Genomic DNA, 26,284 nt, shown 5'->3' on the forward strand with positions numbered 1-26,284 from the left:
TCTAATAGTACGTCATGTTCATAAGGGGAAGGTTGAAAGTTGCAACTACTCATAAAATATTTGTTGAGCGCCTGAACATGAAGAGTTATAATGGAAAATGTAATATTATCATTTTTTAAGGTGATACAATTAATGAACGTTTTTTAGATATTTGTTTTGTAATTTACGAACGCCTTCTTTGGTATCGAGAGTCGCCAATCACCATGATTGCTACGATTCTCTCCTAAAACATCGCCCAGCTGTTGTGAAGTCGAAGTGTTGTTGCTTTCGCCGGCAGCTTTTGCTGTATTTGTGTTTATAAATTACCAAAAATAATCGTGTCACTTGTCAGTGTTTGCTGCAGTGTCGTGGTAGCAGGAGCAAGTGTTTTTTACTCGTGGATTGTTGATCTATATGTGCTATTTTGTGTTGTCAGTCAGTTAAGAATACCGGTAACCGAACGCAAGATGTATTCGCTTAGAGTGTGCAATATACTTAGAAACGGTGCATTGAAGTCTGAAGTGGCTGTTCGTGGTTTTGCGATTTCCTCCGTTCACAATGATAATCATAAGTATGCTATCATAGTACATTTTGTATAAGTTTCCCAAACATAACATACCATTAATAACTACTGGATTCTGTTTCGCATAAAACAATGATTTACGAACAGTGATCCATGAGTTATTTATTGATGCACCTTAAGAATAATGGTAAATTTATTTTTAGGTGCAAAGTGTTGGTGGTTGGAGGAGGAGCAGGTGGATGCGCTATGGCTGCAAAACTGTCCAGCAAACTGGGCGAGGGAAAAGTCACCATTCTGGAGCCTGCAGACGTAAGAACCAAGTGCACCACTTGTGCCATAAGTTATATCACACATGGGAATTGTCGTCAGTATTATTTCTATCAATTAGTCACTTGAACATTTGATAGCGAACACGCCTACTTGTTGTCAGGCTATCGGTTACGTTCTTCACGAAATAATTCATCGATAAGCGTATTTTCAAATAACGAATGAAAATCTTTGACTGCTGCGTTCACGCATGCTTCACCTAGAAGTTCTTATTCGAATCATGAATTTGAAAAATGTTGTCCATAGTTATCGACCTGGCGTTAATTGATATTTAAGGGCAAACTCACGATGCAGCAGTGCGCAGCTCTGATCGCAAAAGGGAGATTTAGCTGAGTCATGGTGAGACTTGGTAAACTGATTTTTTCCTTCGTTCGTTTTGTGGTAGCAATCACATCTTTGCGAAAGCCATAAAATTTGAAGCTCTCTTGTAACAGTTCGGCGTGCTGTGTATGTGTTGGAGTATGTTGTTCATCGCTACAAATTCAACGTATTTTGTTTGGTCACATGAGACACAAGAGCGAACGTTTATGATGCTATATTTTGTGTGTTTGTTATTGTAAAAAGAGAATGACTGAATGCTAACACTACAATGTAGTATTGAAAAAGGAGAAAAAATTAGACGTATTAGACAAATTTTCAATGAAATTTGAAATTTGCACAAGCTTTGTGACTTTTTTTTCAGAGTACTATTTGGTTTAGATTCGTTGATTAAAAATCAATATGCTTTGATTGGGTATTAATAGTCAGTTAGTTAAATTGAGTTAAAATACTAGTAATTCAAAGCACTTTTCTCAAAAAAATGCTTATTTTTCTTACCATGATTGCATGTTTTTGACCATGGAAATCGCAACGATTTTTGTGGAGAATAAAAAATAATTTTATTCAACATTTGTTCCGCTGTTTCAACATTGGATATTTTGTGTAACTCATTAATAATATACCAGGGAGGTAGCTTCAGAATCATTTTCAAAATTTTACTTTGAATCCTCTGCAGAGCTTGCTTTCTGGTGTTACAACAGCTAATCCATATTGGTACAGCATACAACATGGCCGACCATACAATTTGTTTGAAGATCGAAAGCTTTGTTCTTAAGACGACGTTTCGATTTTCTGGTAAGTGGAAACAGATACATTATTTATTTGTTACATTTGGCTTGAACGCCATCAATGAGATTTTTGAAAGTTAATTTTTATCTAACATGAGCCCTAGATACTTAACTTCATCTGACCAATTTATTGCAACCTTTCTCATCGTGACAACATATCTACTTCAAGGTTTGGAATAAAGTGTTTTTTTTTGTTTATGTGGGAATATTATTAGTTGAGTTTTGGAAGCTTTAGGAGAAATCTTCCATTTGTGTAAGCATGAAGAAAAAATATCCAAACTGTTTTGCAATCTACTACAGATGAATGACACGGCTTTGGCAGGGAGGCCTGTGTCATTCACAAACGAAGATTTTTTTTTTTTAAAAACCCTGAGATAACTCAGGTAAGTAAGATGGGAAAATATTGTATAATATTAGTCCCAATATGCTGTTTTGAGGAACATCAGCTTTAACAGGAAATGTTCTATTCTTTTTAATTTTAATTTTATAATCGACCCTAGGGTTAAGACCAAATCAATCGAAAATGGGTTTCTAGACGTGGAAAACAAGTTGAGCTATCAGGGTATTGAATTGAGAAATATCCTGAGGAGCACTCATCGAAAAAAATTCTGCCGTTGGACCTGCCTTGCGAACTGTTTCACCAGTGATGTTTGGCATTAAAGTCATCAAGTCAGATAGATGCAAATTAATTTGGAACCCAGAGCATTAAACTACCAAATGAGCAGCAAGTATATTTACCTAGCTGTGTTACAAAAGAAACACCCAAAGTTTCAAAAACTTAAGTTTCAAATGACGAAAAAAGTTGAGGATTGAATGATGATACACTCCACCACATGCTCCGGGCGGTTATTTCGTTAAACAAAAATATGTGGATCTATTTTTAACTGCTCATGTATTTTGTTAGCTGTTAGAAAATTAAACAGCTCATCTTGTTTACCATTCAAAGAACGAGGAACGAGTATTCCAATTCAAAATATCCAACCATGACTTGCATTGTCACTCATCATCTACTTAGAATTGTTAAAGATCCTTATGATAAACATAAGTGGTTATTTATAAACCAAGCATTTATTTAGGGGGCTATGGATCTGAGGGAGGATGTTATTTTCATTAAAATATCTGTAGCCTAATTTGTTATCAGTATATTCAATCGAAGTAATACAAAAATATTCCTGTGTTCAAGGGTGTCTTTCTTGTGCAGTACATTTATATCATTATTGCGGATGTGGCAACATACAACAACATTTAGAAGAAACTAGTTGAATCAAAGATACCAATAATACCTAAATATGTTCAAAACACGAATGTGTCGGATAAAACATATGATTTCATTTATTCATTTATTTAGTTAACATCTAAACAGATAACACTTAATCAACAATTTCACGCCACATAAAACATAAGAAACATATGCAAATAATTATAAAATAGCATCAAACATTTTATCAAAATTCAAAATAGTCCTATAATATGAAAAAAAGTTTTTTTGTAGAAAGGCCCCCGAGCCCTCTCATTTGTAAATCCGGCTCTGTATGCGCCATTAAGAGGAAAAGAACCATAGTCGGTTAAATAATGTCTAAACCCAGTTTTTTACTCGAAAGCTATGCGGTAATGCGGTAATAAATGTTCATGAAGATTTCTTTGAATTTGAACCAAAATACTGGTTTTTCATTTCTGATGATTACTGATGACTGAATGATGGGTTCTTGTCCCTTAATAATAAATCTTCGAGCTCTTTAGTGGAACACCTATAAGATGATGAAAACCCGAATTTAAAACTATATCATTTAATTCCACTAGAGTTTGTACTCTTTGACAGATACGCGTATTTAGACCTCAACTGTAAGGCCGTCTTCAGTGCCGTGTACTAGACTCGACTTACGACTTAAAACGAGACGGCCTTACAGTTGAGGTCAAAATACGCGTATCTGTCAGAAAATACAAACTCTAGTAGAATTAAATGGTATAGCACGAAATTCGGTTTTTCATCTACTTACAATACTTAAGTTAAAATACAGGTCGGACTCGATTATCCGGAGTATCGTTTTTTTTTTCACTCCGGATAATCGAATCACTAAGAAAAAATTGAAATCTTCGATAAAAGAACTTAAATATTATCATTTTTCGTTGTCTTATTTATATGATGCGGTGGCGTAGCCAGAATTTATTTCTAGGAACAGTAGGAGTCTTTACAAGCATTTTTTTTTTTTTCGATCAGCATACGGAAAAAACACTTTTTCAAACCCCTTTTTACTTGAATGCGTTCAAAACTGCAAAACCATTGTATATTGCAATACCAAATTATCTCAGATTTATGCATAACACTTGAAAAACAAGAACATAAAAAAACAAATTCCGGATAATCGAGTCTAAACTTCCGGATAATCGAATCCCGGATAATCGAGTCACCGGATAATCGAGTCCGACCTCGTGTTGACCGATGTTGGTTCTGTTGGGCTTGGATCTGAATTGAAAGGCACACATGTATAGTTTCAGAAACCCTCCAGGAGACCTGTAGTTGGTAACTGTGGCCACCGGGAAGCTGCTACAAAACCTTTCGAGTCTCTTACCTTGACGACCTGTAGTTTCGTTACCAAACGAGCAACCTGCACCGATTATATGGTTGAATAGGCATTCTGTGGACTGTGGACTGGGGACTGTGAAAAGAGATTTTCAAATTATTTCCGTATTTATACCCGGTTCCGGAAACCTGAAACATTTGAATAGTACAGGGTGTCCGCAAATTATCCGAACAGCAAAATATTGGAAAGATGATCTCGCATTGAAAACAATGAAAAATCAATGCCAATGTACCTTTTATGCAACATCTATATGTTAACACAAAATACAACTTTAAAAAAATTCGAAATGATTGCTTGTCACTGAGATAGGCAAAATTAAATTTTTCGGAGACGTTTTTCCTGAGGGCCGCTAGTCTTACTGGAGATGTGTTATCCCTAAAACCTAAAAGAGATGAATCCAAATGTCCTATTATTATTTGAAGTAATCTACAGGTTAGTGGCTTCAAGTTAGACTGGAAATAGAAAATTTTACGGTTCAAATCCAGTGAGTTCTATGGACATTTCTCTTCCGTCATAAAGTTTGGAAAACAGCTCCCTTTAAGACACCTCAATACATTTGGGTTTGTTTTGCAATTACTTGAAATCGGAATTGTGTCAAACTTACTTAATAAGAATATAATAAGCCAATGTTTAAAACCATGCAAGAATATTGAATTTATTATGCTTGATTGTATAGAACCAGGTCTTCAAAGTTAGTACGGATAATTTGCGGACACCCTGTAAATTTCCATCGCTATATTGTGTACGTAATTCAAATCGGTACTATTCGGTTGATGGATATTTTGGCATAAAAATGTCTGCAATATGGAATAAAATACTGGAGCACACGCCCTGGAAATATCGGCCCCTAGTCCCCCCTTATTTACGCCAATGCCACCGAAACAACACAGGAAAGATCACCGGAAATGCCGTATTGTGGGATATTTTAATTTTTAAATCACTAGGCATGCGACTGTTCAAACTTCATGATATTGAATACCTGTGACTCTTCTAGTTCAATCATAGGAGTATGACTACTTTTGTTCTCTTTGACCACCGTAATGACCCAGGAATGACCATCGGAGAAACCCGTATTGTGGAATATATTAGATTTTGTACCAGTTTCATCGAATTGTCCAGATTGGCCACCTTTTGGGTCTCAAGGAATCGGTTTCGCATGGACTTTACTGCCCATAATCGCATAACAGTCCCATGTCGACTTTTGACCGATTTGCGTTTTTTGCATAAATCAACTCAACATCGTCAGAAGATCGATAAAAACTGCTAAAAAAGTAGCCTTTGTTCCTAACTTGTACAAAAACAAACCTCACTTGTGTTGTCCCATCTTGAAAATATTCGCATAACAGTCACATCAAAGTCCGTATAGTGGTCGGGCTCAGGATGGGTACCACTTCTAGTCTACATGTGTAATGGGCCCAGATAGCCGTAGCGGTAAACGCGCAGCTATTCAGCATGACCATGCTGAGGGTCGTGGGTTCGAATCCCGCTGGTCGAGGATCTTTTCGTAAAAGGAAATTTTCTCGATTCCCAGGGCATAGAGTATCTTCGTACCTGCCACACGATATACACATGCATAAATGGTCAATCGGCAAAGAAAGCTCTCAGTTAATAACTGTGGAAGTGCTCATAAGAACACTAATCTGAGAAGCAGGCTTTGTCCCAGTTGGGACGTAACGCCAGAAAGAAGAAGAAGAAGAAGAAGTGTAACGAAGTAATGGGAAATCAATTATACAGTGAAACCTCCATGAGTCGCTGTTCTATGTCTTAATATTGACTCATGGAACCATACTTAAACAAAATTTCATGGTAACTATGATGATTCGCGCAAACAGCTTTACAAAGCAATTCTGTTCCATGACTCGATGTTTCCATGAGTCTATGGTCCCTTCAGATATCGACTCATGGAGGTTTGACTGTATTTAATATACACTTGCTTACGGCATTGTAAATGTGTGAATACATAACATTGTTTCGACAATATTTTTAAATTAGTGGATATCACACATAAATTATGTATTTTCAATCACAATGCATTACAGATTTTTATTTTAGATAAGGCTTATACAAATATTTATCTTCTTTTATGTCCGTAGTCAACCATTTGGATGGTACGAGGGGAATAAAAATAAATGAGAAACAAAAAATAAAATAAAATAAAGTTCATTCTACATTTTTCATTTAAATTTTGTAATGATTCTTTGTGGGTGCTGTGGAATATCGAACTAAAACTTATTTTTGCGTTTTTCGATAACTGGTAAAATTGACTTAAGGTGAAGATAAATCGAAGCCAAAGCTCAAATTTTCAAGAGCACGGATCTGGAGAACCATACATCCATTTGAGCTGAAAACTTAATCGATTGGTTACTAGCTGGTGGTGATCAATCGATTAGGTTTTCAGCTCAAATGAATGTTTGGTTTTCCAGATCCGTGCTCTTAAAATTTTGAGCTTTGGCTTCGATTCATCTTCACCTTAAGGAATACTTGCTGTAAGTGTGCAAAATAAAATCTTTTCAACGCGAAAGTAAGATTTTCATATACACCCCATCAGCAATTATCGTCTTTTTCATCTGCTTATTGGGAAAATACAGAAAGACTTTGGCTCGGCACATCCCACGAGCCACTGTAGCCTGCGGTCAAGGCTTACAGAAGTTGCCTGAAAAATTTGTTTCGTCATTCTGGATCTCCCATATAACAGATTAGCTAGATTCGTCCTGAATCAGGTTGTTCTGGAACATCTCGAATCATTTCCATCAGATTCCATTTCCGCATTATCCAAAAGATGATCATCTGAGTTTCTCATGACTGTGAGTGCATTCTACATCATGACGTGTGTTTTGAGAAAGCATTCAATCCGATGTTTTTTTTTATCTGGTGATTCATCTATGGACATACAGTATACTATCCGTAACTCGCTATTCCGTATCTCGATATCGAGTTATAAAACGTGTAGTAAATGTGGGCTTTCATGGATACCACGATGGTCCCTTTAACCAAAGTTACCCTGATTTGGTGTATATATCTCCACGATATTTCCCTAACTCGATAGTAGCCTTAACATCGAGTTACGGAGAGTTGACTTACTATAATAACTAATTTTTACGGCCAAAGAACATAAATAGCAAATGAAACAACCAGTGCATTAATAACAATGAGTTTTTTTGTAGCTGTCGAACGAGCCGATGGACATGATGGGACTGGTATGCAAATACATTGGAATATTATATTGTATGTAATCGCATAACAGTCTCGCTACGATTTTTCTGCATTTTAAGGCAAATTTTCAACTTGAATTCAAAAGAAATTTATAAGGTTTGTTCGTGTACTGAACGAACAGTGATATGTAAAAATTTAACACATTTTAGGCCAAATTGAGACTCAGAATGAAGCGAAATCGTTTCTACATTTCAATCGTCTTTTTCTCAGTTTGATGTTTTTCAACATGGGACTGCAAAGAGGGGCAGTTTAATGGATCGACATTTCCAGTTTCAATGTTAACAATTCTTTTATAACCAATATCGACAAATGAACGTATTTTTTACAAAAAATATATATAAACGGTATAGATTATTTGTTTGGTTAGGGGAACATGGTCCAACTCGGACCTAGTTACAGTTTTTTGGCCATAATTTTTCAGCATGATGAACGGCGTTAAAGGTTTATGTTTGCGTGAAAGCCTGATTCTTTTCTCTCAGAGAGTTTTGTGATAGCACCTGCCAGAACATGACTAGACACGTTTGAACCAACTTCTTCAAAAGGTCCGAAAACCCTGTTCCAAGTAGGACCCCCCATGTTCTAATTCTGACCAACCTATATTTTATCGTTATTTGCAATGTCTCAATTACTCAAATTTGTTTGGTATCAGAGCTTATTGAACTTTTTCTGTAAGCGAGAGCATAAAAAATAAACTCAATGTGTGAGAAATTAAATTAAAAAAATTTAATTAAATTAAAAAAAATCGAGTCAAAACAAGCTTAAGTGAAACATGGATTTCATTAAAAAAAATATCAGAAACTTGTTCAAATTTGGGTACAGGCAACTCTTCCTGACTCGATTATGAACGGACTATCGTGTATGAAAGCTATCGAGATGAAGTACCACGACCCCACATTTATGGATCAAATAGTGTGGAGTCCAACCTATAAAATTCAATAAAACAACATGGAAAACTTAAAATTGTAATTTTAAAGCACAAATAGAATCGTTTCAAATTGGAACTTTGTTTAGTAAACTATTTGAGAGTAATATTTACATAGGATCGCATAAAAATCAGTCTTCAAAAAATCCCACTCCGAGAGCTGCTGAGATTCAAAATCATCAGAGCAGGATTTATTTCGTGCGCATGTGTTGTTCAAATCCAGGCATCAATGAATGCGTATGAGAGGATTGAATCCCATGATTCAATCCTTGATCGATTGTTGGTCGGTAAAAAGAATCGAGTTAGCATCGATATTTTCTTCAGAGTTGATTGCAAATTTCGGTTTGACAAGTTTCTAAAAGATGTCAACACGCAACGAGCTGGAGATCTTGCGTCAATTTATGTTAGCATTTTGACCATTTTGACTTCTAAAGTAAATGGGACGATGAGACTGATCACTATTAAACAGAGCATAAAAGAGATACAATCAGGAATTTTGGAATGGATTCATGAGATATTCAGCACAAATTGTACTGTGACAGTCAAATCTTTAACTTAATTCACTTCAACACGAATCTCAACGACTAATATTAAAGCCAACTTGCAGTTGACTACACTGCCCATAAAAGCATAACTGTCCCATATGGGTTTTCGAACCAACACCTTTTTTCATCGCAACATTCATGTTTTAACATATACTTTACGACGCATATAAAAATACACACACTTTGTTTGAAAATGTTGTGGACAAATATGAAGTTGTTGCAGTCCCATATTGGAATATTTTTTGCTGATCAATAGTAGCAAGATGAGTTATCTGTGCGGTGATGCCAAATGAATTTGACATGCAAAAATGTACTAGAAAATTATGAAAATTTGTATGAGAAGACAAACTTTAAACTTTGAGTGCTATTTTCTCAATGCCTACTAATTCCATATGGGACAGTTATGCTTTTATGGTTTTAACTGTAACAGTGGTTTTATACAATTATTAGACGTTTCATATCACGGATATAATTTTATTGTCTTCTTACTACTTCATTTCCCATTTTTAGGCTTCGTGTGTCCTAACCCCCTACGTATCGTCAAACATTTGTATTCAAGATGAAGAGCATTTCATTTTCATTAGGTTGATTGCCCTTGAGCTCCATGACAGGGATTTAATCCTGGGATTGAATCCTTGCTCAAATCTGGGAGTAAAAGGATGATCTTAGAAGACTGATAAAAATTAAAAATTGTATCGGTTTCTGAAAACCATATTTTGGATCAATTTTTATATTATGGAGCAAATTGTGACATATTACAGATCGGTGCGCAAAATCAAGAGATTTTCAACTCAATGCATCTGTATTGCATGATTTGGCGATAGTTAACAATGCATCAAATATAACTGCAAAAAAATAGCAGTGTTAGAGCTGGAAACAAGGGTAAAATGCCCTTTTTTGTGATACTGCATTGTAGTAACTGAGACATGAACTGTTTTCGCTCCACACCAAGTTTTCCACTCATTTTTGTGTGCTAAAAAATGAAATTTACAAACCTTCATGTTTTATGAGTTTAATCCTTAGTGCTATTGTCTGAAAATATCGAATCCAATTCTTAAAATGAAAGAAATCCACATTATTTTGAAATGGTAGACAATAATTTCCTGGCCCATATTATGGATCACTAGTTAGAAGTGCTTATATTCGGTATTTAGAATGAACAATCAAGAAAAATGTTTTCCAGAGATGAATTCATACTAAATCAAAGCGAACGAGCATGTTTTATGCTACAACATTTAAATTTTACCACCTGTGGGAGCTTATGGATGCTGACGGCCTTCTTACAGAAAACGACCATATAATGATAGTTGTGTGATACCAACTAAACATTTGTCAAAAACACCGTTATTTATCGGTTGAGTGTTGTGCTCAACATTACAAATGGTAGAAGACCATACTATTGGGACACATTGGGACATGGGAAAAATATGTTTAACGTCAACGTTTATGTTTTGAGCGAGTTATCCGATGTTGAACGCCAAAGTGATCCGTCACTGTGGGTGATCCGTAACTGTGTGGGCATGGTACACATATTTTCAAATTTTAGAGTTTTTTTTTAATTTGACAAAATACATTCGAAAATGTCATTTTACCGTTGAATATTGAAAATTTACAACACATTGAAACTTTTCTATGAAATATCGGGTTGAAAAGGTGAACAAGTATTTGAAACTAAAACGGACAACAAACATACTCGAAGTCTCGGAAAATCAAGTTGGAGAATTATCGCCTTATATTTATTGATTAAAGTACACTATATCGAATATCGAGTCAGGGAACTAAAACACAGAATATCGAGTAGGGGAAAATGGACTGTATTGTTCTCAGTACTCGTAAACGTTTTTTGTAACGTTTTTTTTAGCTATTTTGGATACGGCTTGGCTGTAGTATTGATAGAGATGCTTTTCAAGAAGCTGATTTATTGGTTCCTCAATTATTGGTGGTCTATTGTACTTAATTTTTTTTCTATTGTCTATTGTATTTCGAAGACAACTTTTGTGATTTTCTATTAAGTCTTGACTTCAGACAGAGTGCTCGTTGAAAATCAAGAGGTCCGTATTGAACCATGTCAAAAGGTCCTGACTGGACCAGCACACATTTTGTGATTTTTAAACTAATTGAGCACAAACAGTGCATAGACATATCAAAACCATATGGCCAGATGCAAGCTCAGGCTAGGAAGATACGATTATATAATAGCACAGAGATTGGAGAATTATTGTCGCTTACAGAAGCTTGGAAATAACGCCAACTGACTGTACACCTTAGCCCTTTAAAACAACAAACTAATATAAAAAGCAAACGAAATGACTGGAAGGCGTCAAATTTATTGCGTTTGATCTAAGCCAAACGGTGAGCAGAAAAACGGTACACACGATCTTTACTGTAGCGCCAGTATTGAGAAATGCTTGATGGTCCTAATTAAAACGGGGTCCAAATTGGATCAGGTTCCCCTACAAACTTAAAGAGAAAAAACTACTAATTGAACTTTACCACTTCACTTTTTGCAAAAAATAAAATACTAAAATCACTAGTAAGGCGAGCAAATACCTTTAAACTCTAATATATTACTTATCTTAACAGTTAGGCCTATTTCGAATTCTGTAAGTCACAGACGAAATAGGCCTATCTGTCAAGATAAGCAACATATTAGAAATTTAAAGGTATTTGTGATTTTAGTATTTTATTTTTTTGCAAAAAGTGAAGTGTTAATGTTTAATTAATAGTTTTTTTTTCTCTTAAACATACTCTAATAATCCCACCCATAAATTCAATAAAAAAGGTTAGTACACATTTAAAGGTCGTCAATATACGGATCTCTTTCAGATCTAGCAGGTTCCCACTAACCACAGTGACCAACTCCTGGTCTCCTAAAGGGTTTCTGAAACTAGACATATATGCCTTTCAATAGGGTAATAGATAAACCCCTGTCCCAATTTTAGTACCAAACGCTGAAGTTAAGTCCAGAAACACATTTTACTCAATTTTTAAATGTTTCTCGTTGGTGTAAGCTTAAAAACATTCTTTTCCGTTTTTTTTTTTCAAATTTTGTCATTTTGGTTTAAACTCAAATTTTGGGTGTATTTTGTTTTCCGCGTTCCTTCCGAAATGTTAGATAAGAACAACCCCTGTTTAAAAATGTGGAGCCCCTGTGGCATTTTTGTCGACTTAGTGATTTTGATCCAATGTGGTACAGAGCACATTGATTTTGATCCACTTTAAAATTAAAATTTAAGTGTAATATAGCTGTTATTTGAGCGGGAAAAACTGTCAAAATAGTAGAAAAACACGTTTTATCGTATTATTTAATAAAATCAAGATATTTTTGTAATTAGGACTCTATTGAGCTCAATAGAGCTGAAATCGGTCAACACACTGATTTTTGCGAGCAACTTGAATTTGACTCTAAGTGACAATTTATAACTATTTTCATGGAAGCCATTCATGGGGCATTCAAAACTTTTGTTTCCATAAAAATGAAATTTCTCACAAAAAAATAATTGTCAGAAAATTAGAACTGGATGGGTTATTCCAATCAAAAGTTGATAAAGATTTGTATTTTAAAATAGGTCGAAAAAGGCCCAAAGTCGGTGCCATGTTATTTATGTGACCATGGAAACGCGTGAACTTGGCACCGCTCAAACGTCAAATCAGTGAACTCGTGCATCGGTCCATGGACCAATGCACGAGTTCACTAATTTGACGTTTGAGCGGTGCCTAATTCACCCGTTGCCATGGCTACATAAGTAACACGGCACCTGCTCAAACGTCAAATAGTGAATGTGTGCATTGGTCCATAGTAAACGTTGGTTTTCATGGCTAACTCGATGGTCCTTTGGATAGCTCCTAGCTGATACCTCCCTGTCTCGATGGTCCCTTCAATATCGAGTAAGGGAGAGTTAACTGTAGTTACATGTAACATGTGAACAACAACAAAATCCAACTGAAGAATTATTTTAAGGGCTACAAGTATAATTTAATAAATAAATAAATAAGTATAAATTGCTGTAAACTTGTTATTTTTAATATGGCTATTTACCCAAAAATGAATTGTCTGTTATATTTTACAGAAACACTACTACCAGCCAATGTTCACGTTGATTGGAGGAGGAATTAAGACACTGAAAGACAGTTATCGTCCCATGTCTAAAGTTCTGCCCACACTCGCAAAGTGGGTTAAAGATTCCGCCGCAAAGTTCGAACCGGAAAACAATACCGTTTATACGGCAAACGGAGACAAGATCGAGTACGAGTTCCTGCTGGTGGCCACCGGATTGCAGTTGAATTACGACAAGATTCCCGGCCTGGTGGACGCCTTGTCCATTCCCAAGGGCAAAGTTTGCTCCAACTACTCACCGAAATACGTCGATCGCACATACCAGGCACTGCAGGCGTTCAAGTCTGGAAATGCCATTTTCACGTATCCGAACTCTCCGGTCAAATGCCCTGGTGCACCGCAGAAGATTTTGTACATTGGAGAACACTATTTGCGCAAGGTAATTTGATCATAATTTGGATTTTTTCGCAGTTTGTATAACGTAAATATTTCCAACAGTCAAAGAAAAGACAAAACGCAAAGGTGATCTACAACACATCACTTCCGGTAATATTTGGAGTCAAACATTACGCGGATCAGCTGTGGAAGATCGTTGAAAAACGTGACATCAAAGTAAATCTCCGCACCAATCTGATCGAAGTCATCCCCGACAAGAACCAAGCAGTATTTCAGAACCTGGACAAACCCGAGGAAACGTTTACCACGGATGTGAGTTTAATGCAATCACAATTAGGACCCAGAATATTTTATTTAAAATATCATTTTTTAGTATGAATTCCTCCACGTTACCCCTCCCATGAGTGCACCTGATGCGTTGGCAGCGTGTAAAAATCTTGTAACAGAAACTGGATTCGTCGATGTGGACAAGGATACTCTGCAGCACGTGCGATATGACAACGTTTTCGCCATAGGAGATTGCTCTGCTTCTCCAAATTCGAAAACTGCTGCGTCTGTTGGTCTGTGTGGATTCAAACTAGCTCACTTACCTGTTTACTAATTCCAGTTTAATTACAGCCGCTCAGTCACAAGTTGTTTATAAGAACATGATCGCCGTAATGAATGGAGTCAAGCCATCGCAAGTATTCAACGGTTATGCTTCTTGTCCACTGGTCACTGGATACAATACTTGTATTATGGCTGAGTTCGACTACAGCCTGACCCCGCTGGAAACGTTCCCCATCGATCAGAGTAAGGAGCGCATTTCCATGTTTTATATGAAGAAAGACTTGATGCCGCCTCTATATTGGCACCTGCTGTTGAATGGTCTGTGGAACGGACCTGGCTTCGCCAGAAAGATTATGCATTTCAGCTTGAAGTAAGGCTATTTTCGTTCAAGTTTATGAATTATGTGTGATATAATAAAGCAACAATTCTAGTATTATTCATTACAATTGAAAGATGTGCACCTTCCAAAATCTCGTAACCTACAGTTAAAAATAATTTTCATTATTAGCTAACCCAAACTGCCGCAAAATGATAACTTTTACATTACGAGCTGTATTATACTCAGCTAAGTTTTGAGCTTGGATAATTAATCTGAAATGTACTATTTGTCAGAAAACAATAAATCTTCTTCCCAAATACTTTCGAATGCTTTCTCTACGTCTAGAAGATCAAGGCCAGTTAAATATCACTTTTGAAAACAAATCAAATTCAATTATTGTCCCAGAAATATTTGGGCGATCTTACCCAACTACACTTTTAATTATTATCATTTTATTTATTTTTCTTTTTCGTCAACCGGCGTAGACTAGTACATTTTACATATACATATTTTTGTTTTATTTCTTAATACTGAAATTATGAAATTTATAAAAAAAACATTGAAAAAGAAAGTGTAGTGTAAGTAATGTTAATTTCATTTTGTTTTATTTTATGTGTTGCGATTTCTAATGGATTTGAAGTATATTTTTTGATTTTGTCGAGACATGGTAAAGTCAATAGTATCGCAGTATTGATTTTAAATGGCCATCGTTTGATTTAGAGGCCCGTTTTTGGCATAATTTGTTCGATGATGATTTGTCAAGAATAAGTTACGATTTCGTAGTTGCCTAGAAGGAACGTAGAAATTTAATTTTGATAAGGTTTCTTTAGAATCAATACGTTGCGAAACTATATCATTTACAAATGAAACTCTTGCGATTTCACGCCGCTCTTTCAAAGTTTGTATGTCAATAAGCATGCAGCGTGCTTTGTAGAGTGGAAGTGGAAATGATGTCCAACCTAATTTACGAAAAGCATATAGTAGAAATTGTTTTTGTACAGATTCTAATCTTTATTCGTGTGTGATTGAGAAAGGAGACCATACAATGCTGCAGTATTCCATGATTGATCTTACATATGCAATATATAGAGTTTTAATTGTGTATGGGTCATAAAAGTTGTAGCAGAAGCGTTTTATGAACCCTAGCATGTTATCAGCCCTGTGAATTATTGTATTGTAGTGGTCTACGAAAGAAAGCTTAGAGTCTAAGATTACTCCTAAGTCAGTAGCGTAGCTAGGGGGGTGCGGTGGGTGCGGTCCGCACCGGGCCCCGATCTTCTAGGGGCCCCAAAATCGCAATGAAGGTTAGTATAGTATTAAAAGTTCGACATAGCTTGTAGGAAACTGAAAATTTGTAAGATGCCAAAAAATGAGCATGGCAAGAATACATTTTGGAGGAAACTTGGATCAGCGATGTACAGGGGCCCCTTGTTTTCACTATTTTATAACAAGGTGCAAAGTGAGCCGAGGCCCCGATACTTAAGTGAGCTTAGATTCCAATTTTGAAGTTGTTGAGTAGACTCAACGGAAAAAAATACAGCTCAAAATCACAAAAAAAATATCCGAAGAAAAAGTAATTTCTCCAAGCCATTTTCATGAAATATTGTCATGGATTTTACCAACATTTTATATTAAACGTATCCAGAGATTCCTTTAAAATTTCGTTGAAAAAAAAAACGAGAAAACATTCCCAAGAATTCGTTTTGGAATTCTATCAGGATTTTTTTCAAAAAATAAACTAGATTTTTTTCAGAATCAACATTTGCAACAAATCCAGGGAACATTTTCCAGCGCATTCATGTAGAAAGTTCTTAACAATGCACAATGGACCGAATCGACAATTTAGCCGGAAAAAAGTGTTTTCTCTGTTCTCGTCGATTTTAGACGTTCGATGTCTTCAGAGAAGTTATTCGTAATTGAGTTTTGCATCTTTTAAGAAAAAAGTTGAATAGGGTGGCCCTCATTTAAGTTAAAATTTTGACTCAAACTTTTTTGTTTGATGAAATTTGTGGCTGCGCTCTTCTGTAAACTTTTAGAAAATGTTATTTTGAACAACTTTGTCAAAGACACTTTTGATCTAACTCTTCTTCGTCCATCACATAAGTGTTGTTGTCGTTTGCACCGCATAGTTTTGCTGCTTGTTTTTTAGTTAATTACGTAGTGCCAATTGCTTGATAATCATCGATATTGCTACCGTCGGTCGTGTTTTTGTATGCTCTATCAAACGAACTAGAATAATCCATCTGATTAACTGATTTAAGAGCTACAGTTTGTTTTTTCGTACGTGAACGCTTTGATCATCGATTTTGTCAACGCACAACGCCGTCTGTTTTTGAAGCTTGTGGGGTGCTTCGAACCAAAATGATCCAGCATTGCGGAGTATGCACGATTGAAATTGTTGCGGAAGATAATGTTGTGTCAGGCGAAGGAATCTGCGAGGACCAACGTTATATTCATGCAAAATGCGTAGGATTATCCTACGATGAAGGATGCGCATGTTTGCACCAAAACATTTTTTGGATGTGCGATTCATGTAGGGACGCAATCCAACATGCTCGTTTCCAGAAGGTTTTCCGCGAAAACCAAGCTAACAGCTATGCTACGAGGAGCGAAATCGATGATTTAAAAACCGAAGTGAAACGGATCAGTGAAAGTTTATCGAAAATAGCAAAAAATTCTACAACAGATCCGGATCCATCTACGTCATTCTCTCAGCTGCATTTTTCCAACGACAAATATTCGTCACCTCTCTCTTCTACGAAACAAAATGCGATCGACCCTGAAAAACGTATTTCGAATAACGAAAAATTTCATCTGCATGTATCAAACATCGCACCGGACGTTACTGAACATGAATTGAAAGAGATGGTTTGCGAATCGATAAAAGCTTCGGAAGTGCATCATGTTAAATGTTTGGTACCTGCATGGATGAACATATCCAACCTCAACTATGTATCATTCAAAGTCACCGTCGATGTTCAGTTTCGTGATGCTGCCTTGAAGATTTCGAACTGGCCGAGTGGAGTACGTTGCCGGGAATTTCGAGACATCTCTAATTCTGCGTGGCGGCCCTCAAATCGGATAAGCCAACGATCTGTTTAATGTACTTTGCCTACACTGCTGTCCTGTTCAATGCCGAAAAGTGATTCTGATCCATATGTTCTAAGTTGATTGTAATTTACTCATGATTTCTGTATTGTTGATACGTTTTAAAACAGTCTGTACGGCCTGGTTGGCCGAAGATGAAGTAAATAAATAAACAATTTGAGCTAAGTAAATTGATTTTGAAAGTTTTAACTTAGGGTGGTCCCAAAATATCAGTTATTTTGTTCTAACTTTTTTATTTTCAGTTTTACGTGAATGTGGTCTTCAGAAGAGTTGCACATTTTTGCTGATCATCGCAAGTTTGTAATACTTGTTATTTTGAAGTTATAAGCAAATTTAAGTGAAAGCCTATGAAATCTTTAGATGCCCACAACTAATGGAGTTGGTTCGATAAAATTTTTCTTTTAGTGGCATTAGAAAGGTCATACAATAGGCAACATTTGCTGCAAAAACTGGGAGAAGCTAATTTTTATAAATTGAGAAAATTTACTTCAAAAATACACTTTAAAAACTCAAAATTTGCTTGTAACTTACAAGATTTTAAAGTTAACGGCATGCTGTCTTCAGCGAAGTTGTAGAATTTAACTAGATCTACAACTTTCCCATACACCACTTTTTAGAGAAATGTGATACAAAATGTGAAGAAATGATAATACGATTAAGATGTAGGTCACCTTATATTTATTATTACAAATCATAAAGTTAGTATATCAGTAGTCGCTTTCATATGCTTGCTGTTGTAAACTTTGTATGGTATTATGATATTATTATTATTATTTTATCAGAACTCAGTGGTTTAATTCACATATAATTCAAAATTTTAAATGGTGCCAATGCAACTTAAGAATCTTCAAATGTTTCGTCATTGTGACTGCTATTATTGTGACTGAATACATACAATAGTGTCCTGGGGTACAGAACTGTGAAAATGGTGGAATAATCTAACATATTTTTTTATCTTTATTAACGAGATTTTTAGCCCTGGGCTAGTTCATCTCGGGATCAACGGCTTTACTTCCCTTCCGAAGGAAGTCGTCACTGATTTTTTATTTTTTTTAGTGACTATCTCGGGGATGGGATTCGATCCCAGGTCCTCGGCGTGAGATTCGTGTGTTCTAACCACTACACCAAGGTTATCAAAAAGTTTGCAGGATTGAAAAATTATTGATAGAATAAAAGTACAATATTGCTACTACTTGAATAATTTTGTATTAAGTAATAGTGAAATGTATTATAAGTTCAACATTTTTTTGTATCACATTTCTCCATAAAGTTCGATATAAAAAAGTTGTAGATCTAGTTAAATTCTACAACTTCGCTGAAGACAGCATGCCGTTAACTTTAAAATTTTGTGAGTTACAAGCAAATTTTGAGTTTATTAAGTGTATTTTTGAAGTAAATTTTCTCAATTTATAAAAATTAGCTTCTCCCAGTTTTTGCAGCAAATGTTGCCTATTGTATGACCTTTCTAATGCCACTAAAAGAAAAATTTTATCGAACCAACTCCATTAGTTGTGGGCATCTAAAGATTTCATAGGCTTTCACTTAAATTTGCTTATAACTTCAAAATCACAAGTATTACAAACTTGCGATGTTCAGCAAAAATGTGTATCTCTACTTCCTCTGCAACTATTTTGGAAACCACATTCACGTAAAACTGAAAATAAAAAAGTTAGATCAAAATAACTGATATTTTGGGTCCACCCTAAGTTAAAACTTTCAAAATCAATTTACTTAGCTCAAATGAAGAGTTAGATCAAAAGTGTCTTCGACAAAGTTGTCCAAAATAACATTTTCTAAAAGTTTACAGAAGAGCGCAGCCACAAATTTCATCAAACAAAAAAGTTTGAGTCAAAATTTTAACTTAAATGAGGGCCACCCTATTCAACTTTTTTCTTAAAAGATGCAAAACTCAATTACGAATAACTTCTCTGAAGACATCGAACGTCTAAAATCGACGAGAACAGAGAAAACACTTTTTTCCGGCTAAATTGTCGATGGTCCATTGTGCAATGACACCAGGATTTTTCAGTGATTTTGGAAAAAAATGCTTTATTTCTAAATTTACTCTAATATTGATAGTAATAATCTATCTGGCGTTCCTATATTCATCAAGGGATTTTTAAAGAAATTTCCACAGAGATTCCGAAAATTTATACCCGAATTTTCAAGAATTCCTACAGGAATCATGCTATGAATATATCAAGGTTTCAAGCAAGAATTCCATTAAGGAGACCTCTGAGCATTTTCCTCTGAAATCCTTTGAAGGGATTTCTTGGCGTTCCCTTGGCCAAGAAAACCCGTGGTTTACCCAAGTATTCCTTTACCTGGGATACTTTCACTAATTATTTTACTTATTTCAAATATACTCCTTGAGGTTTATCCAAGGATTTTTTTGTTTGAAGTTTGATTATTTTAGATAACTGGAAATCTTTTTAGATCCGTCCATCATTTTTTTTCCATTGAGCCCTTTTTGGATTGGTCAATTACTACACAGAAAAATTTCAATTTCAATGTAGTGTAAACTGAAGTCTACTGAAATGGGAAGTATGCACTTCAACAGAAAAGTAAACGCCTATCTCGATGCGTGGGAAATTTCTTGCAAGAAATGCTCAAGAAAAGCAATTGAATCATCAGTTTCGTTGACATTTAGATTAAAACAATGCACACATTCAAAGCATGTATTTTAACATTAAATTGTATATTCATCCATTTTATTCTATTTGCCAGTTTATATTTATCCGACGTGTGTAGAAATAAATAATAATTTTCAGCTGAAAAAACTCTTAATTTACACGATCGTTGAAATTTCAATCCGACATCTGAACCGAGAATCAAACATGGCTGCATCGGTGGCCGCAAACATTTTTGTTAGCGATCCAATCTTTCTCATTTTTGAAAAGAAAAAGTTTAATTTGTAGTAAAGATGTTCGAGATGATAAATAATAAGCTATCCAAAGCGTGTTTTGAAGGCAACTAACTAATTCAATCCACATTCATCATTGATCTCAAAGTTTGTTTGATGCCCACACCCAGCGATTGAAAAAAGAATGTTAGGGAGCCTCCTGCAAGAGTTCATCGTAGTTGCATCCACCAAACTATGCAGGAGATTCCAAAAACCGAGATCACGGTGTGGATTAAGATAGTTTATTGTGTCAGCTGAATAAACGACGTAATTATGTTGTTGAGTAATAAAACATGATCAAATAAAGGATAGAGATATTTACTCTTACGTTACGTTACGTAACGTTCGACTTCATTATGGGAGTGCAAAACAGTTGGAACAAAAAGAAAAGGAAACAAAACAAAACATTACGAGTGTGTTCCTTGTTAAATTGAACGACGCATAAATTTACACATTTTGTCATTTCTATGCAACTCATGTACATTTAAATGACGATGGAATTTTATTTTCCAAATATGTGCATGAAAATTAACTTAATTTTACATTTTCATTTTAACTGTGTTCAGAAGAATTCCTGCATATTTTTTTACAAGGTCTGTTTAAAAATTTTCTACGAGGATACTTCTACGAGTTTCTTTGGGAATTCCTGGAAAATATCTATAATAAAATCAAACATTTTCTCTTGATTGCCTCTGCATCAGAAATCGCAAAAAAAAAAAACATGATTAGCGCAATACTACGCCGTCATTCGGATGAATTTTAACCGGCAGAATATGTTTTGACCTTTTAATTACGAAACATTCTTCCAAATATTAAACGTTTTCGAAAAAATAATGAAGGTTCGTGTGAGTTCGGTAATAAAAGGCATATTTTGCAAATCTCTATTTGAGGGCCCCCAAATCTACTTCCGCACCGGGCCAAAACTCTAGCTACGCCACTGTCCTAAGTCCCTTACTTTTTCACATTTTTCCACATTTTGATTTCCTAATGAAATTGAAATTCGTGGTGTTGTTCTTTTTCAGCTAAATGATATTAGTTTGCATTTTTTTACATTCAGTTCTAATAGGCTTTTTTTGCACCATATGTAGAATTTTTCTATTTCATTGCGGAACACATTGATGTCTTCTTCATTTCTTATTTCCAGGTAGAGCTCCATGTCATCGGCATAAATTAACACTTTGAGTTTATTGAAAATGAAGGAAATGTCGTTTACATACATAATAAAAAGAAGAGGTCCCAAATGACAGCCTCGAGGGACACCCGAAGTGACTTGAATTGGTTTTGATTTGTTTCCTTTGAATTTTATTATTTGTTGGCGGTCAGTTAAGTACGATTCAAGCCATTTCAGCAGTCCTGGCTCGATTCCAATTTTTCGTAGTTCGAAAAGTAGCATTGGTATGTCTATGCGATCAAATGCCTTGCTAAAGTCCGTATAAAGAGCTTCTACGTGGTTTCCATTGTCCATTGCATTCAACGAATAGTCAACAAATTGAAGTAAATTTGTTGAGGTCGAGCGACCTTTAAAGAAGCCATGTTGTGTGTCAGTAATTCTATTTTTGATTTGAAGAAATAGTTTTTCGTTGACAATTGACTCGAAAAGTTTTGGAATACAAGAGATAATGGCAATACCACGATAAATACGTATGCCAGATTTTCGGCCAGATTTAAAGATAGGCACTAAAAATTAGCTTTTCCATATTTTTGGGCAGATTCAGGATTCATGGGATTTATGAAAAAGCCCAAACAATGGCGCTGTTAGTTCTTTTGCTAAATTTTTCATAAATATTGATGGAATCGTGTCAGGGCCGGGACCTTTTGAAGCGTCCAAATTCATAAGAGCGTCTGAAATCTCCCGCACATGGATTTGATTTACACCAATTTCTCTAGAAAATTCCGGATAAAACGCAAAATAATTGCGATCGCGGTCTTCTTCCGAAAATGTAGTATAGATTTCTTGGAAAAAAATTGCATATAGATAGCAATTTTTTTCTGAGTTGTCACCTCCATTTTCATCAAAGTGCATAACGGATGGAATAATGTCAGATTTTAGTTTTGTTTGTACGTAATTGAAGAAGTTATTTGGACAGGACTGTGTTTCAAGTTCAGGTTTTGAAATATATTTTTCAAAAGCATCACTGATGGCAAGATTCAGTTGATTACAAATGTCCAAATATTTTGCTAAGTTTTCATCTCTCTAGTGTTTCTTTTAAATTTTGTGTGCCTTTTGCTTCCGATTTTTCAGATTTTTTATGTGGTTGTTATACCATATTGGATTTTTTGTACTGAGGTTTAGCCATATTTTTTTGGAAGGAACTTCTTGTTTTATGATTTCTAGTACAATTTCATTGAATATGTAAGCAGCAATTTCGATATTTATTTCATTTCTGATTATTTCTTGCCAATTACACAATTTAATCTACATTTATTTTTTTCATAGTCTGCTGATTTGTGTTCAAAGGCTTCCTCGTATTCATAGTCGTTGGGTCTTGAATTTTTATGGATGAATAGGGAATATTCGATTGCTGTGTGAAACGCTTTATTTTTCCATAATGGATTCAATGACTCAGTTACACAGAAATCTTCGTATATGTTTGTCAATAAGAAATTCAAATAACAGTTTTGTCTGTTTTTAATATGATTAATTTGATTTAGTCCTAAATTTGCGGTTTTATCGAAAATTAACTGCAATGTTTCATTGTTCCCAACGACTGGGAGTAAAATATTTTCATTTTCAGAGTCCCGAATGAAATCAGCATTGCCTTTGCTAAAATCACCATAGATGTGAACTTTAACGTCTTGGGGGAGTTGTGATAAAATTTGTTCGGCACATTGTAAGAAATTTTCATACGTTCCTTTATGCGCATGGTCAGGTGGAAAATACACCGAAAGTGTGTTTCACCTGCTATGTGTGACTTTACCCAGACCTGTTCGAATTCTTTAAAATGTTGTGTGTTGATTACTTCAGAATTAAAATCAGTTGAAAGAGCAACGAGTACTCCCCCACCTGATTTTCTTCCGGACTCGGAAAAATTCTGGTCGCCTCTGAATACGTTGAAGCCGCTTCAAAAGTCTTCTTCGCTTTTACGCTTTCATCCCAGCTTGTTTCAGTTGCCAGAATAACCGAAAAAGATGAGCTTAAAATGCAGCCATTCCATGAAAAAGCGATCTAGTGGGTCACCGAATTCCGTGAAAATTTGCACGTGTTTTTGGATTTTTTGATTAGGGTGACCATTTCCAAAATAGGGTGACCAGAAAAATCGCGATTTTGCTCAATTTTTTTTTTAATCATAACTTTTGAACCGTTCTACCGATTTTCAATCTTTTTGGACGAAATTAAAGCTAAAGATTTTAGCTTTTCAGAAAAAATATAAAATTTCAAAAAAATTGTTTTTTTTTTTCATATGAAAAAAAATCATTAATTTCCGTTTTTTGTGTTTTGAAGGGGCTATTGCTGTTCTCATTTTTTTCTTGAAAGTTCAGAAAATTTTACGTTTACTGTCAAATTTTGAGCGATGTATGTTTTTCAGTTTAAGAGATATATTTGTTTGAAAATAAAAAAATCAGTCATTTTTCATCGGCACACACTGTAGGTCTCAGCGCATTAGATTTTTTATTTAAGAAAAAAATCATAACTTTTAAACACCTCAACCGATTTCCAATCTTTTTTTATAGAATGAAAGCTAAAAATTTCAACTTTTCAACTTTCAAACAATATAAAACTTAAAAAAAATACATAAAAATAAATTAAACTTTCTTGAAAAACTAGAAATTTTTAATTTTTTCAAGTAAAAATTTGTTTTTTTTTTCACATTTTTTTTAAATTTTTCAATTTTGTCTGAAAAGTTGAAATCTTAAGCTTTTATTCCATAAAAAAGATGGTACTTTGGATGCTTTAAAAAAACGCTTTTAATTCTACCAAACCAAGTAAAATCTGGAATTGTCAAGAGTTTAAATTAAAAACAAAAAAAAAAGCTTTTGAGCTGAGATTTTGTAATTGTAAGGTTAAAAAGTTTCTGTCGGTGAGAACTTTTCCATACATTTTGTATGAGACAGTTTCAGCTGCAAAAATGGGTTTTCTTTAATTTAATATGGAAAACAACCCTCAAAGTTGAAAAAAAAAATAATTTTCCCCGACAGAATATTTTGAGACTTTCAGGGTTTAAAGTTTTGTTGCGATATTTATCCTCGTCGCAAAAAATAAATCTGAAATACACGCAACTTCCATAACAATCGGAATATTGACAAAATGATACAAAATTAGAAGTATTCGACGAGTTTCAATTAAAATAATGAATATATGCAAAAGTGCTGAACTTGTAATTCAGACATATTAATAAAAGGTTTAAAAATATTTTGCTACACAAACTCGTTCAGTTGTTCACACTCTCAACGAAACATAGTGTCATATAAATGCCTGATCGTCACAGTTTAAACTTGAAACAAAAAAAAATTGCCCAATCAAATGAAACACATCTTTTTGGATTTGAATTATAGTTTAAAAATAAAATCATAATGATGAGAGATTTATAAACATAAATCGTACTTCACGTTTTTCGTAGGAATTATACACACAAAACCAATTCCGTTTGTGGCGGTACCACGAATAGTTGAATTTGAAATGAATCTTAGTTTAAGTTGTACAGAATAATTTCGTATCGTTGAATTATATCATTGAATTACCCCTTGTATATAGACCACTCACTCGAGTGAAATACTGAATTCGAGTTCATTTGTTCATTTGCTCCACTCCGCATACCATTTATAGAATGAGTTCCCTGTTCGATTCTGGCTCTGAGCGTAAATCGACAGCCAAGCGATCTTTTTGCAGAAGACCGTGATCACGGTTCGAGGCTCGGGCATCGACCTAGGTTCAAGTCTCGTTGACCCCTTAAGTCTTTTATAAAACTTCGGGTGGGCAGCGAGTTGGATGATCGTGCCCACTAAGGGAAATTGAATGCTTTCTCCCGACGGGTAGAGAAAGTAGTATGCGTGAAGGCGATTTTTGACCTTCGCGAAATTCTACTTCGTAGATTTCGCGTAATGTCCGGCGACGAAGATTTGCAAATCTCGCGCCTAATCTGAGGATCCCTGAACTCGACTCTTTCAATTCGTTCTGGTCTGTGGAAGAGGCGAGAGCGGTCCTAGTATTCTAAACGCGCCGTGGTGTGAAGTTCTAGGTGAACTACAGTCAAACGTGAAGAGACCTTTATGTTACTAATTTAGAATTTTCCCTTATTTCCCTCAAGTAGCTAGTTAGGCAAAAGTTAAGTGCCGTAGTAGTGCTTTGTGCAAGTTGGCGGTTATTGTGCGAGTGTTGAACCTTGAATGCGACAGGTAATTCCGTGGTGCTATAAGGTGTCCGTGGGTATATTATAAGTTAAAGCCGTGTGTCGGCATGTTTCCGTTGACAGGATTTGTGGCAAGTTGCAAGGCCCGTCACACCACACCCAATCGTCAGTGACCGTTTTCGACCCCGCAGTCCAGCTTCGGAGTTTTCCCGGTGGTACACGTGGGCCGGAGAGGGCAAGCGTACCATCATCCCGCGCCCTTGGCAGGGCGGCAACAGCGAGCGAGTCGGTTTCGGACCGACATTCATCAACCCAGCATATTTCCGTGAGAACAACCAGCAAAGTTCCGTCGAGCGTCCCGAACCGGTTTCAAACCGGTAACCCCCGCGTGAGAGTCACGCACGCTACCAACTGAGCCATCGTTGGTGACGACCACCGATGTGACGGCTGTACCCCGTCGAGCAAGTC

At 35.5% G+C, this 26,284-nt stretch overlaps 1 protein-coding gene across 1 annotated transcript; it reads left to right on the forward strand.

Annotated features, from left to right (window-relative positions):
* The first annotated feature begins 249 nt into the window (after positions 1 to 249).
* Positions 250 to 14,645, forward strand: LOC5573581 (sulfide:quinone oxidoreductase, mitochondrial). Its single transcript, XM_001654665.2, has 6 exons — positions 250 to 550; positions 706 to 811; positions 13,268 to 13,693; positions 13,753 to 13,962; positions 14,024 to 14,210; positions 14,269 to 14,645. Exons 1-6 carry the CDS (start codon positions 447 to 449, stop codon positions 14,571 to 14,573), a joined length of 1,338 nt encoding a protein of 445 aa, XP_001654715.2. The 5' UTR covers positions 250 to 446; the 3' UTR covers positions 14,574 to 14,645.
* Positions 14,646 to 26,284: the final 11,639 nt, after the last annotated feature.

Source organism: Aedes aegypti, chromosome 3 (genome assembly GCF_002204515.2).
Source record: "Aedes aegypti strain LVP_AGWG chromosome 3, AaegL5.0 Primary Assembly, whole genome shotgun sequence".
In the NCBI taxonomy this organism is placed as follows: Eukaryota; Metazoa; Arthropoda; class Insecta; order Diptera; family Culicidae; genus Aedes; species Aedes aegypti.

What these genes read in the sequence shown, in the direction of transcription:
- LOC5573581 (XM_001654665.2), top strand. Translation starts at nt 447, where the DNA reads ATGTATTCGCTTAGAGTGTGCAATATACTTAGAAACGGTGCATTGAAG. An exon ending in GAGAACACTATTTGCGCAAG is followed by an intron (nt 13,694 to 13,752) that starts GTAATTTGATCA and finishes TATTTCCAACAG; the next exon opens with TCAAAGAAAAGACAAAACGC. An exon ending in AGGAAACGTTTACCACGGAT is followed by an intron (nt 13,963 to 14,023) that starts GTGAGTTTAATG and finishes ATCATTTTTTAG; the next exon opens with TATGAATTCCTCCACGTTAC.